Raw genomic sequence first — 15,961 nt, 5'->3', positions numbered from 1 at the left:
ACCAATCTTAAACTCTTAAAAAAAAAAAAATAGAACAGGAAGAGAATACTTACTTCCCAGTTCATTTTGTGAGACCAACATCCTGATACCAAAAGCAAACACAGAAATTACAGGAAAATACAACTAAATGACAATGTGCTTCTTGACCATAGACAAAAATATTTAGCAAAATATTAGCTTTCAGGAATATATAAAAGGGTAATATACCATGACCAATTGGATTTTATCTCAAGAATGCAAAGGTCCCAAGGTTTACTTAACATTGAATAATCAATTAGTATAATTCACTACATCAGTGGAATAAAGGGAAAAAACCTATATGATAATCTAAGTATATGTAGAAAAGCTTTTGACAAAATTCAGCACTCATTTATGATGAAAACTGGCAGCAAACAAAGAAGGGAACTTTACTTGACCTTATGACCTTCTACTATAATACAAAAATCCTACAGCTAATATCATACTTAATAGTGATAGACTAAATACTTTCCCCTTAAGATTGAGAACCAAGGCAAAGCTATTCTCTCTCATCACGTCTGTTCAACAGTTGCATTGGAGGTACTAGTCAGTGGATAATGGAAGCGGGGGAAAAAGACCTATGTAGGAAAGTAAAGAGTAAGCCAGTGTTTATTTGTACACATGATCTTGAATGTAGAAAATAGTATAGAACCTATAAAAGTGCTACAAATAAGTGAGTTTAATAGAGTCACAAGAACAGGGTATACAGATACCAAGTATATATATGGTTGTGCATCACTTTAAAGACAGGAATATGTTCTGACATTGCATCATTAGGCGATTTTATCATTGTGTGAACATTATACAGTGTACTTACATAAACCTAGTTAGTAGAGCCTGTTATGCACCTATGGCTCCTAGGCTACAAATATGTCACTATCCTAAATGCTGTTGACAGTTGTAACACAATGGGGTAAGTATTTGTGTATCTAAACATATCTAGGGCCAGGCACAGTGGCTCACGCCTGTAATCCCAGCACTTTGGGAGGCCAAGGTGGGCGGATCACTGATCAGGAGTTCTAGACCAGCCTGGCCAACATGGTGAAACCCCGTCTCTACTAAAAATACAAAAAGTAGTGGGTGTGGTAGCACATGCCTGTAATCCCAGCTACTTGGGAGGCTGAGGCACAAGAATCACTTGAAACTGGGAAGCGGAGGTTGCAGTGAGCCAAGATCACACCACTGCACTCCAGCCTGGGTGACAGAGCAAGATCCTGTCTCAAAAATAAATAAATAAATAACATATCTAAGCAAAGAAAAGGTACAGTAATAATACAGTATTATAATTTTACGGGACCACCATTGTATATGTGGTCTCTCTTTGATCAAAATGTTGTTATGCCACACATGATGGTATATGTTAGTGATGAAGAGTTAGAAATAGAAGTAAAGTAATAACGTTTATAATGGCATAAACCATAATGTCTACAGATAAACTGTACAAAAATTGGACAAGACCTGTACACTGAAAACTACAAAACACTGCTGAGAAAAATCTTTAAAGTCCTAATTAAATGAAATACCACATTGATGGATCAAGTGGAAGTCAAGTCAGTATTCTTAAAATAAAATTTCTCCCCAAATTGGTCTGTAGATTAACAATAATTCCATTCAAGTCAGGCACACTGGTGGCTCACGCCTGTAATCCCAACACTTTGGGAGGCCGAGGCGGGCAGATCACAAGGTCAGGAGTTTAAGACCAGCCTGACCAACATAGTGAAACCTGGTCTCTACTAAAAATACAAAAATTAGCCAGGTGTGGTGGTGCGCACCTGTAGTCTCAGCTACTCAGGAGACTGAGGCAGGAGAATCACTTGAACCTAGGAGGCAGAGGTTGCAGTGAGCCCAGATCATCATGCCATTGCACTCCAGCCTGAGCGACAGAGTGAGACTCCGTCTCAAAAAATGAATGAATGAATGAATGAATGAATGATCCCAGTCAAAGTCCCAGCATGCATTTTTGTAGAGATTCTAAAATGTGTATGATTAAAATTTGTAGAAATTCTAAACTTTGTATGGAAATGCAAAGATCATCATGCATTGTTTGGCAGATCTTTGCAAGCCAAATCTGGCCCACTGCCTGCTTTTGGAAATTGTTTTTTAACATTGCTACACTTAATATGTTTGCGTATTGTCTGAGCCTGCTTTTGCAATAAAACAGCAGAGTGGAGTAGTTGTTACGGACACCATATGGTCCACAAAGCTTAAAATATTTTACAGAATAAATTTGCTGACCCTGCCCTAGAGTATTTAAAGCAATTTTGAAAAAGATGAAGAAGGCTGGGCACAGTGGGTCATACCTATAATCCCAGCACTTTGGAAGACTAAGCCGGGCAGATCACTTGAGGTCAGGAGTTTGAGACCAGCCTGGCCAACATGGTGAAACCCTATCTCTACTAAAAGTACAAAAACTAGCCAGGTGTGACAGGGCATGCCTGTAATCCCAGCTACTTGGGAAGCTGGGGCAGGAGAATTGCTTGAACCCAGGAGATGGAGGGTACAGTGAGCCAAGATCATGCCACTGCACTCCAACCTAGGCACAGAGCAAGACTCTGTCTCCAAAAAAAAAAAAAAGATGAAAAAACTAGAGACTTTATACTATAATAATATCAAGATATTGTAAAGCTACAGTAATGATGACTGTGGTGGTTGACATGAGCATAGACATGTAAGACAATGGGAAAAATAGAGAATGAAAACAGAACTACACATACATGGTTAATTGCTTTTTGGCAAAGGTAACAAGGTTATTCAGTGGGAAATGGATAGGTTTTTCCACAGATTGTGCTAGGAGAACTAGATACTGAGTCTTTAAAAAAATTGAACATAGGGCTCGGTGTAGTGGCTCATGCCTGTAATCTCATCACTTCGGCAGGCCAAGGCAGGCGAATTGCTTGACCTCATGACTTACAGACCAGCCTTGGCAACATGGCTAAACTCTGTCTTTACAAAAAAAATACAAAAATTAGCTAGGTGTGGTGGTGGATCACCTGTGGTCCCAGATACTCAGAAGGCTGAGATAAGAGGATGACTTGAGCCTGGGAGGAGGAGATTTCATTGAGCCATGATCATGCCACTGCACTCTAGCCTGGATGATAGAGCCAAACCTTATCTCAAAAAAGAATTTTTTTAAACATAAGACTATTAAAACATATTCAAAAATTAGCTTAAAATGGCTCAATAAGCCTGACTTACAGAAGAGTTCAAACTTATAGATGAACACACAGAAAATCTTCTGGTGGGCCAGGCATGGTGGCTCACATCTGTAATCCCAGTGCTTTGGGAGGCCAAGGCAGGCAGATCATGGGATCAGGAGTTTGAGACCAGCCTGGCCAACATGGTGAAATCTCATCTCTACTAAAGATACAAAAAAATTAGCCAGGCATGGTGACACAGGCCTGTAATCCCAGCTACTCAGGAGGCTAAGACAGGAGAATCGCTTAAACACAGGAGGTGAAGGTTGCAGTGAGCTAAGATTTCACCATTGACTCCAGCGACAGGGCAAGATTTTGTCTCAAAAAAAAAAAAAAAAATCTGGTGAAGAACTGTCAGGACGCATAAAACATAAACCATAAAAATAAAAAATTTTAATTGAACCTAAGATTTAAAAGCATCTTCAAGGATACTGTTATAAAAATGTAAAGGCAACCTATGTACTGGGAGAAATATCACAGTATAAACATTTGACAAAAATCTAGAGTCCAGAATACATAAAGAATATAATAGTGTTAAAGTAGATATTCTTGTTTCTAGAACATAACAGAAAGAAGACAGCCCAATTAAAAAGTTGATTTGAACAGACACTTCAGTTTAAAAACTGATTTGAACAGCCACGTCACCAAAGTAGAGATGGGAAGCAAATAAGCACATGAGAACATACTCAAAATTCGGTGTAGTCATTAGGGAAATGTAAACTAATACCACCAAGGGCTATCACTACACACTAATTAGAATGAGAAATTGGAAAGCAGCCATTAGAGTTGGGAATACTTTCATAAATACCAAAAGATAGAAAGGATAATCATCTTTCACTAATCATATAGTGACACCCTTTTGCGGTTTTAACTTTTTATAATGTTACTTTGAGTTCTGGGATACATGTGCAGAATCTGCAGGTGGATATACACGTGCCATGGTGGTTTGCTGCACCATCAACCCATCATCTACATTAGGTATTTCTCCTAATGCTATTCTTCCCCGAGACCCCCAGCGCCCAACAGGCCCTGGTGTGTGACGTTCCCCTCCCTGTGTCCATGTGTTCTCATTGTTGAACTCCCACTTATGAGTGAGAACATGCAGTGTCTGGTTTTTTGTTCCCGTGTTAGTTTGCTGAGAATAATGATTTCCAGCTTCATCCATGTCCCTGCAAAGGACATGCACTCATCCTTTTTTATAACTGCATAGTATTCCGTTAACTTACATTTAGGCTGGGCGCGGTGACTCACACCTGTAATCCCAGCACTTTGGGAGGCCGAGGTGGGCGGATCACGAGGTCAAGAGATCGAGACCATCCTGGCCAACATGGTGAAACCCCGTCTCTACTAAAAATACAAAAAATAGCTGGGCATGGTGGCACGTGCCTGTGGTCACAGCTACTCGGGAGGCTGAGGTGGAAGAATTGCTTGAACCCGGGAGGCGGAGGTTGCAGTGAGCCGAGATTGCGCCACTGCACTCCAGCCTGGCAACAGAGCAAGACTCCATCTCAAAAAAAAAAACAACAACAAAAAGCTTACATTTAATTAACAGTTTTTAAAAAACTGTTAATAACAAGTGCTAAGGATGTAGAGCAAGTAATTTGATTTAGGCATCGTAGATAATAACATCTTTGGAAAGAAAATAGAGTATTTCTGTCTTGTATTCCTCTTTACAAGTAAGGAAAAATTCCTAGAAGCCCATGCTTATGGCTCAACCAGCCAACTGGCAATGGAGATAAGACCGTTTGAGTGGCTTAAATAAATCCCTATTTACTAAGTAGGGCTGGACAGACACTGAGCCTTCCCTGAAGGACTTGGCAAATGGAAGAAGGATCAACAGAATCACAGTTCTTTTGATCAAAGAAGAAGAAAAATGGCTGTTGACTAACTAAGTGACTGCTGTATTTGATTACACTAAGACTGTGAAGGAGAGGATCAGTGAAGCAAACAAATAATAGGAAACATCTTGATAATACATGTGTTCCCAACTTATGAAGATATTCCAAAAATTATCTTGTTTCATAGCTTACTGATTATTCTTCAACTTACTGCAGTCTTGCTTTTGTCTTCATGATTTTTTTTTTTTTTTTAAAGACGGGGTTTCACCATGTTAGCCAGGATGGTCTTGATCTCCTAACCTGGTGATCCGCCCACCTCGGCCTCCCAAAGTGCTGGGATTACGGCGTGAGCCACCATGCCCGGCCTGTCTTCATGATGTTAAGAAATGCTCTTGCTAAAAGTCACCAGTGAGCTCCTAATTACTAATCAGCTGGCCTTTAAAAAAATCATTTTACATGCCACTTCATTTTGTCTTTAACACTATTAGTCATTTTCTTCCTGAAAGTTTATTCCCACTTATTATTTTACTTATTAAAAAATGTTAAATTATAAAATACTTCAAACAAAAATAATTTATCCACATTTAACACACTAACATTTTTTCTGTTGCTTCATGTTTCTTGTAAGGAAAAAATTGCTGCAGCTACATATATATGTGCGCATGTGTGTGTGTGTGTGTATTGTTATAACTCCCCAACCTTTCCAGTGTCTTAAAGTTATTGTCTTTTCTATGTTTTTGTATTTATGGAAGTATTCCCAACTCTAATGGTTGCTTCCTAATTTCTCTCCCTGTCTATCCTTATACGTAGATGTCTTCCAATATTGTGTTAATTCTGATTTCCTCTAAATCTGTACCTTGTTCGAGAGTTTTATTGTCTTTAAAAGGTTCAAATAAACTATGAAACTATTTTTGTTTAATCTGTTTCTGGCTTCCCTCTTTTTCTGAGCTTTAGACATAATATTAATTCCCCACCATACTTCACAGCATGAACCTAAAAGGAACCATCTGAAACTGGTCCAAAAAATCTGTTCCTCTAGCTTAATTATGGTGTTACTCTCCACTTGGTTAAAACTAGAAACTTTGGCCTGGCACGGTGGCTCATGCCTGTAATCCCAGCACTTTGGGAGGCCGAGGCGGGTGGATGACTTGAGGTCAAGAGTTCAAGACCAGCCTGATCAATATGGTGAAACCCTGTCTCTACTAAAAATACAAAATAACCTGGGCATGGTGTCTCACACCTGTAATCCCAGCTACTTGGGAGGCTGCAGCAGGAGAATCACTTGAATCCAGGAGGCAAAGGTTGCAGTGAGCCAAGATCACCCCATTGTACTCCAGCTTGGGCAACAAGAGTGAGATTCCGTCTCAAAAAATAGTAATAATAAAAGTAAAACTAGAAACTTTGGAGTCAGCGAACCCTTAATACACATATAGTAAGCACTTTAAAAATGTTCGATAAATATTGAAGAATGAATGTCTTTTTCTTCATGTCTGCCTTTCCATATTTAACTGACCTTGATTATTATATACTTCTTAATTCTCCCATTATCATTGACCCCACACTGTTCCTGCTTTTGTCTTTATTTTTTTTAAGATACAAGGTCTCCTCTGTCATCCAGGATGGAGTGCAGTGGCACAATCACATCTCACTGCAGCCTTGACCTCCCTAGGCTCAGGTGATCCTCCCATCTCAGCCTCGCAAGTAGCTGGGACTGCACGTGTGTGCCACCACACACCACAACTGGGTAATTTTTTGTATTTTTTGTAGAGACGGAGTTTTGCCATGTTGCCTAGGCTGGTCTCAAACTTCTAGGCTCAAGTGATCCTCCCACCTTGGCCTCCAAAAATACTGAGATTACAGGCGTTGAACCACTACACCTGGCTGACCGCTTTTGTCTTTTCTCTCATGGGTCAGTTGCAATAGTTTTATAACTTGTCTAATTGTTTTCATTATTTTTTCTTCTTTCCAGGCTGTATAATTGAGCTTTTTGTCATAGTTACTGCACAACAGATAGTCTTCTATATTAAGTCTCCTCTACTTCTAGCTGCCTGTCCTACCCAGCTCATAAACAGCCCTGACATTCTTGCAATAGAGAAATTTTCTGTTCCTAAAATGAACCATGCTGTTTCAAGCGTGTGAGCCATTCTGTATACTTTTCATTCTTCCTGAAATATCCTATTTTCTTTTCCCCAAATCTGCAACTCTTCAAGACCAAACTCTGATGTCACTTCCTTTGCAAAACTTTTTTTCCTAAGCGCTTGAAGCAGAGCTGATAACATTTGTTGTTTTGGTATTTTGTATATACTTCCACTGTAATATTTTGTCACACTCTAGCATTTTTCACATTTTACAGTTTTGTATTTGTTTCTTACATTTGTGACCTTTTAATTAAAAGGAACCATTTCTTGTCCTCCCAGCTCCTTTTACAGAGTCTAATATACATTGTTTTTGGTTTTTTGTTTTATTTTGATAGCTTTTGAGGTACAAGTGGTTTTCCATTACATGGATGAATTATGTAGTGGTGAATTCTGAGATTTTGGTGCACCCACCACCTGAGTAGTGTATGTTGTACCCAGTATATAGTTTTTTATCCCGTAATAAACATTATTAGTGAATACATATCTATAAGTCAGTACCTTGAAACTTGGAAGAAACTTTTCCATATAAATATTTTATTTTTTATTTTGGGTGATTTTTCTTGTTTTTTTCTCTCCAACTTTTAGATTCAAAGGGTATATATATGTGCAGGTTTGTTACATGGGTAAATTGTGTGTTGTGGGGATTTGGCCTATAGATAAATTTTGTCTCCCAGGTAATCAGTATAATATCCAATCGGTAGGTTTCCATGTAAATGTTTTAAACAATGTTACATTTGTAAAACAACCCATAAAAATCAGTTTAACTCATATTGCACCTGAAGTTTACTTAAAAATGTGAATCATATATGACATTGCTAATATTTGTAAATGCGATGAGCAGCAATGCTGAGTCCTATGCATTAATACTGGGGTGCTAGTGGAACTGGACTGAAAATGGTGGGTTATCCTGGAGTTATTGGAAAGATAAGTAGGTAGATATGAGGTGTTAGGCTCAAGACTCTGGAGTAAGAAAATGAGGCTGGAGGACAGGTTCAGCATAGTAATGAAAGACTTGATAGGGTGAGGAGAAAAGGTTTTGACTTTTGAGGGAAGAGGACTTGAAGTTAAGATGGTTATGGGTAAAGAAGGTGAGGATAAGGAATTAAGCTGAGGTGGGTGGGTAATTATAGGAGCGTCTGTTGTGAATTGACATGGTATTGCCCAGTTGGCCCTCTGTCAGAATTTAAATTACAGTATTATTGGCTTTCCCTCATAATTTTTCTTCTTCATACAACTGCTATTCTTTTAAAGTATAATTTATGTAATAGTTAATACTATTTTCTTAATATTTAGACTTTGGATGTAGGCAGTTTTGCAAATTCCTTGAATTGACTTTTTACAGTTGAACTTTTTTAAGGTAAAGAGCAGTGCTTGGCCCCCACGGAAGGTGGGGTGGGGAACAGTGGACCTTTCCCTCTCTCAGTTTTACATATTTTGTGAATATATATTGATTGTTACAATTTTCCATTCAGCCTTAAGTATATTGAGTCAAAATCATCCAGTCTGAAAATCACAAAGATATCCTCTTATATGTGCTTTCTTGGAAGACTGGAAAGGTTGGATACATTTTCTTTTCTTTTCTTTTTTTATTTGAGACCGAGTCTCACTCTGTTGCCTGGGCTGGAGTGCAGTGGCAATCTTGCCTCACCGCAGACTTCACCTCTCAGGTTCAAGCGATTCTCCTGCCTCAGCTTCCCGAGTAGCTAGGATTACAGGCACCTGCCACTACGCCCAGCTAATTTTTTGTATATTTAGTAGAGACAGGGTTTCACCATGTTGGCGAGGCTGGTCGTGAACTCTTGACCTAGTGATTCACCTGCCTCAACCTCCCAAAGTGCTGGGATTACAGGCATGAGCCACCACGCCCGGCCATTGGATGCATTTTTATATGTTAATTGGCCTTTCCTGTTTTGTGAATCATCTCTTTTCATGAATAAGAGTTGTCTGTTTTTCTGTTGGGCTTTTTCTTTTCATGAATAAGAGTTGTCTGTATTAAGAATGTCAACCAGATTCCACATGTGTACATTTATTATATATTGAGAGAACAATAAAGCATGAGTAAGTACAAAGATATTTTTCAGGCCAGGCATGGTGGCTCACACCTGTAATCCCAGCACTTTGGGAGGCCAGGGTGGGCAGATCACGAGGTCAAGAGTTTGAGACCAGCCTGACTAACATGATGAAACCCTGTCTCTACTAAAAATACAAAAATTAGCTGAGTGTGGTGGCACGTGCCTGTAATTCCAGCTACTCAGGAGGCTGAGGCAGGAGTATCGCTTGAACCTGGGAGGCAGAGGTTGCAGTGAGCCAAGATCGTGCCATTGCTCCAGCCTGGGTGACAGAGGGAGACTCTGTCTCAAAAAAAAAAAAAAAAAAAAAAAGATATTTTCCCCTTAGCATCTCTTAAGCTTTTTCCCTCACCCCTGCCCTTGGTAAGGAAGTTACATAATCTCATCTGTTAGTCTTTTAAAGTTTCTACTTTTACTTTTTACTTTAAAAGACTTTTCCAACTTTAGCTTATGAAACTATTTACCTTTAGTTTTTTCTAATACTTACAGAAGCAACTGCCTTTTATATATTTAGCTTACAATTCCTTCCCAATATTTTCACTTTAGTCATCCCTCAAGATCTGTGGGAAATTGTAGAGCATTCTAGGACCTCCTGTGGATATACCAAAATCCCCAGATGCTCAAGACACTTATATAAAATGGCATGTTTTTGCATATAACTTGTGCATATCCCCCTATATCCTTTTTTTTTTTTTTTAAGATGGAGTCTCACTCTTTCACCCACGCTGGAGTGCAGTGGCGAAATCTCAGCTTACTGCAACCTCCACCTTTCGGGTTCAAGCGATTCTTCTGCCTCACCCTCCAGAGTAGCTGGGACTACAGGTGTGCACCACCACACGTGGCTAACTTTTGTATTTTTAGTAGAGGTGGGGTTTCGCCATGTTGCCTAGGCTGGTCTCAAACTACTGACCTCAGGTGATCCTCCCATCCCAGCCCTGCAAAGTGCTGGGATGACAGGCATGAGCCACCACACTCGGCCCCCCTATATACTCTAAATCGTCTCCAGGTTACTTAGAATACCTAAAACAATGTAAATAGTTGTTGATTGTACTCTGTTGTTTAGGGAATAATGACAAGGGAAAAAAGTACATACTTTTTTTTTTTTTTTTGAGACGGAGTCTCACTCTGTCACGCAGACTGGAGTACAGTGGCACAATCTCAGCTCACTACAAACTTCACCTCCCAGGTTCAAGTGATTCTCCTGCCTCAGCCTCCCGAGTAGCTGGGATTACAAGCGCATGCCACCACACCCAGCTAATTTTTGTATTTTTAGTAGAGACAGGGTTTCACCATGTTGGTCAGGCTGGTCTCAAACACCTGACCTTGTGATTCACCCACCTTGGCCTCCCAAAGTGCTGAGATTACAGGAGTGAGCCACCGCGCCCAGCCTGTACATATTTTTTAATACACAATTTTCTTCTGAAACTTTTGAGTCTTGGTTGAATCCATGGGTGCAGAACCCATAGATACAAAAGGCTAACTGTATACTAAGTTTCCAGAATCGGTTATGCTTTTTATGGTTTTTTTTTTTTTTTTTTTTTTTTGAGACAAAGTTTTGCTCTTGTCATCTAGGCTGGAGTGCAATGGCACAGTCTTGGTTCACTGCAACCTCCGTCTCCGAAGTTGAAGAGATTTCCTGCCCCAGCCTCCTGAGTAACTGGAATTACAGGCGCCCACCACCATACCCAGCTGATTTTTGAAGTTTTAGTAGAGATGGGATTTCACCATGTTGGTCAGGCTGGTCTCAAACTCCTGACCTCAGGCTATCCGCCCATCTTGGCCTCCCAAAGTGCTGGGATTACAGGCATGAACTACTGCTCCTGGCTCCGGTTTTGTTTTGATGCTTATACTTAACTGTCACATCTTTAGAATATACCCATTTAAGAGAGTGATCTGAAAACCCAATTTTGAGGTTCTGAGACTGCTTCTATTCTAATATTTGTAGCTACATTTTAAATTATTATTATACAGCTGAGGTTGTAAGTGTTCAGTCTTTCAGAATTTACGAGGTGGTCATCACTCGCCTACTTCCTTTTAAATGTAATAGAAAGGGAAAAACTATACAAATAAGAATGACTTTTGAAAGTAAGTGAATTAATGAATTCTCTAATGCTTCTGCAGAAAGTGAATAGAATAATGCAGATTTTGTAATGTTAGTAAACCTGCTATATGGTAGATAATACAGTAGGTAAGTGATGAGTAAAGCACCACTTTTGCTTTGAAGAAGTGTATTGCTGTTAATTTAGGGGTAGGTTGGGATTAGACTGGTAAATAAAAAATGGTATATAAAATGGAATAAAGTGAGCCTCATAAGAAAATCTCCCCAAGTGTACACTGTGAGTTTAAGAGAAAAGATATGTTATTGATTATAAGGAAAACCTGAATGGAAAAGAACATTTGTGATGACCATCAGTGAAAGGATAGGATTTTAGCAGGTAGAGAGGCAGGGAGGATATTTTGGACAGAGACAATTTATATCTTGTCCAATTGAGATGTGCTTCAAGTGCAAAATACACATTAATTTTTAAGGTTCAGTATGAAAAAAAAGTCATTAGAATTTTTATACTGGTTACATTTTGAAATAAATGTTTTAGATATACTGGATTAAATAAAATACTAAAGTTAATTTTACTTGTTTCTTTGTACTTTTTTTTTTTTCTTTTTTTTTTTTTTTATTGCATTTTAGGTTTTGGGGTACATGTGAAAAACATGCAAAGTTGTTGCATAGGTGCATTCATGGCAGTGTGATTTGCTGCCTCCCTCCCCCTCACCCATATCTGGCATTTCTCCCCATGCTATCCCTCCCCACCTCCCCACCCCCCCGTTGTCCCCCCTCCCCCCCAACAGACCCCCGTGTATAGTGCTCCCCTCCCTGTGTCCATGTGTTCTCCTTGTTCAACACCCTCCTATGAGTGAGAACATGTGGTGTTTGGTTTTGTGTTCTTGTGTCAGTTTGCTGAGAATGATGGTTTCCAGGTTCATCCATGTCCCTACAAAGGACGTGAACTCCTCGTTTTTAATGGCTGCATAATATTCCATGGTGTATATGTGCCACATTTTTCCTGTCCAGTCTATCATCGATGGGCATTTGGGTTGGTTCCAGGTCTTTGCTATTGTAAACTATGCTGCTATGAACATTCGTGTGCATGTGTCCTTATAGTAGAACGATTTATAATCCTTTGGATATATGCCCAGTAATGGGATTGCTGGGTCAATGTGGCTACACTAAATTAGAAAATTTAAACTTATGCAGCTCACATTTGTGACTTAGAGTATATTTCTACTGACATAGTGCTGGTATAGACAGAATACAACAGTATTTGCTAGTACCCACTGTGTGCCAGATTGTCTAGAATTTGGAATAAAGTTAATCCTTATAGGAAACCTTATGAGGTAGGTTTTCTCTGTCTTTAGTTTTCTATTGTGTTTTCTTTTCATCATACTGTTTTTTTGTTTTTTTTTTTTTTTTTTTTTTTTTTTTGAGACAGAGTCTCACTCTGGCACCCAGGCTGGAGTGCACTGGCACGATCTCAGCTCACTGCAGCCTCTCCCTCCCTGGCTTCCAGGTTCAAGCAATTCTGCCTCAGCCTCCCTAGTAGCTGGGATTACAGGTGCATACCACCATGCCGAGCTAACTTTTGTATTTTTAGCAGAGACGGTTTCACTATGTGGGCCAGGTTGGTCTTGAACTCCTGACCTCAAGTGATTGGCCTGCCTCGGCCTCCCAGAGTGCTACAATTATAGGCATAAGCCACCGCGCCTGACCCCTAGATACTTCTTCAAGTAACTGGAGTGCCTAGAGGTTAAGCAGCATACCTGAGATCACTCCAGCTACCAAGTAGGAAGCCAGGAGCAAATTGTAATAAAGATAAATGAGGGGAAGAGACTTTTTTCAGTTGCCTCTTTTTTTGTTTTGTTTTGTTAATATTCCTTTTTGCAGGGATGGCAGATGCTTTTTTTAAAATCATTTTTTGAATCCTTTTTTTTTTTTTTTTTGGAAACAGCTTCGCTCTTGTTGCCCAGGCAGGAGTGCAATGGCGCAGTCCCTCTCCCAGGTTCAAGTGATTCCCCTGCCTCAGCCTCCCGAGTATCTGGGATTATAGGCATGCACCACCATGCCCGGCTAATTTGGTATTTTTAGTAGAGATGGGGTTTCTCTATGTTAGCCAGGCTGGTCTCGAACTCTCAACCTCAGGTGATCTGCCCACCTTAGCCTCCCAAAGTGCTGGAATTATAGGTGTGAGCCACTGTGTCCAGCCTAATCCTCTTTTTGAAGTATCCTGTGTGTTAACTTACTCTCAAAATATTTGTTTTCTTGTCTCTGTAGATTTGATAATGGGCTGCATTAAAAGTAAAGAAAACAAAAGTCCAGCCATTAAATATAGACCTGAAAATACTTCAGAGCCTGTCAGTACAAGTGCAAGCCATTATGGAGCAGAACCCACTGCAGCGTCACCATGTCCGTCATCTTCAGCAAAGGGAACAGCAGTTAATTTCAGCAGTCTTTCCATGACACCATTTGGAGGATCCTCAGGGGTAACACCTTTTGGAGGTGCATCTTCCTCATTCTCAGTGGTGCCAAGTTCATATCCTGCTGGTTTAACAGGTGAGATTTAAATGGACAGTTATGTTGTCTATTTGAGAATATAACCTTAGATGATGTATACTTAAGGCTTATCTGCTGTTAAGATCGATAATCTTACTGGAGGACTTTTCAAATAATTGTATGTGAAAATTAGTCTCCAACATAAATATTAAAGTCTTATTGTATACATGGGTATCGTTCTGGGAAATTCGTGGTAACCTGATGGTGATTATAGACTGGATCATATCATTTATTATTTTATTTAACTCATCATTCAAAGAGTTATTGAGTCTCCTATTGTGTGGGTAGGCACTGGGAACATAAAGATTAAAAACATACTTTTCTCTCAGTAATTTGACAACTTCTCAGGATTGTGAAGTGCTTTGCAGTATTAAAGTCTTACAGTAGTTACTTAATAGATGTTAATTAAATGACAGTAAAGTAATAATAATACAATATTTCTCCCAGATGATGTTAATTTAAAAAAGAAAAATCCTGGCCAGGAGCAGTGGATCACCTGAGGTCAGGAGTTTGAGACCAGCCTGACCAACATGGAGAAATCCTGTCTCTACTAAAAATACAAAATTAGTCGGACGTGGTGACACATGCTGGTAATCCCAGCTACTCAGGAGGCTGAGGCAGGAGAATCGCTTGAACCCAGGAGGTGGAGCTTGCAGTGAGCCAAGATCGCACCATTGCACTCCTGCCTCGGCAACAAGAGCAACCTCCATCTCAAAAAAAAAAAAAAAAAGAAAAGAAAAATCCTAAAGCTTGGAGAGTTTAAATGATTTTTCCCCCAAGTCACAGATAGTAGGTGGGAGAGCTCAGATTTAATGTCCTATTCCAGAATTCCAATTATTACATTATCATATCCTTTTAGAGAATAGCAAGAAGTGATAGTTGACAACCTTTCATGGAGACAGAAGGCTGTTAAAAAAAATAGATTCAAAAAGTTTTAAAAGAGGGAAAATGAGCTCTTTTGTAAGGGGTCCCGTATCAGGATGCTTTTTCATTGAAGTAACAAAACAAAGATAGGGTGAGTTTCAGGATTCCTTGATACAGCAGTTCTGTGATGTCGTCAAGGACTCAGATTTCTTTCATCTCTCTTCCTCAGCCCTTGGGAGTGTCTGCTTTGTCCTTAGGCTTGGCAAAACAGCTGCCAGCATTAAATCAAGCAATATATGTTCTTATTAACAGCCAGTGGGGAAAGAAGATAAATCTCCACTACAAGCATGGACTATAAGTTTGTCTCTTCAGTCTGTTCCAACCGAACCAAAAACAATGGCCAGGCCAGGTGCAGGGGCTTGTACCTGTAATTCTAGCACTTTCGGAGGTCAAGGCAGGCAGATTGCCTGAGCACAGGAGTTCGAGACCAGCATGGGCAACATGGCAAAACCCTCTCTCTATACTAAAAATACAAAAAAAATGAGCCAAATGTGGTTATGCACACCTGTAGTCCCAGTTACTCGAGAGGCTGAGGCATGAGAAGTGCTTGAACCCGGGAGGTGGAGATTGTAGTGAGCCAAGATTGTGCCACTGCACTCCAGCCTGGGTGATGGAGCAAGACTTTTGTCTCAAAAAAAAAAAAAAAAAGACAATGCCAGAGGTTTGCTATACATTGATTCCGTTAGTCTTCATTTGGGGAGTTATGAATGTCAGAGTCAATTACAATCTTAATTCCAGCCCCCTGACTCTGAATACTTCAGTAGTAGATGGCCATGAGGGCATTTCTCAGTCACTAGCAAAAGTTTAAATTATTTTCAGAATTATGTTTGGGAAAGATTGTAATCTAAAATGGTTAAAATAAATGTTGATACTTAAAGACACACTTTAGTTACCTAAAGCAATTTACTTACATAAGATACTGTGTTCAGGGGTATTCATTTGTTAACTCAATGCACACTCACTGTCTGTGTACCAGGTATGGAGAAGTGAGCAAGGCAAACAAGGTTTCTGCCCTGATGGAGCTTACATTTTTTAGGGTTGGAGAATAATTAGTGAATAAATAACAGGATGGATAATTAATGGTTCTTAAATGCTATGAAGGAACTAACTAGAATGATGGTGAAAGCCCTGCAGTTAATCAGCGAAAGCTGTCTCAAGAAGAAATCATTTGAGC

General features: G+C 39.6%; 1 protein-coding gene across 1 annotated transcript in view; it reads left to right on the top strand.

Moving 5' to 3' along the window:
• YES1 (YES proto-oncogene 1, Src family tyrosine kinase) overlaps positions 1 to 15,961 on the top strand; it is a 102,711-nt gene that overhangs the window by 53,359 nt on the left and 33,391 nt on the right. The window contains exon 2 of the mRNA XM_064379360.1: positions 13,585 to 13,863. Coding sequence (XP_064235430.1) covers positions 13,593 to 13,863 — 271 coding nt within the window. The 5' untranslated portion in view covers positions 13,585 to 13,592. The remainder of the gene's footprint in view (positions 1 to 13,584; positions 13,864 to 15,961) is intronic.

The sequence above is a fragment of the Aotus nancymaae genome, unplaced genomic scaffold (assembly GCF_030222135.1).
Source record: "Aotus nancymaae isolate 86718 unplaced genomic scaffold, 86718_ANA_hifiasm-v0.15.2.pri h1tg000020l, whole genome shotgun sequence".
Classification (NCBI taxonomy): Eukaryota; Metazoa; Chordata; class Mammalia; order Primates; family Aotidae; genus Aotus; species Aotus nancymaae.
Note: the sequence above shows the minus strand (reverse complement) of the source record. Positions and strands in the feature narration are given on the sequence as shown.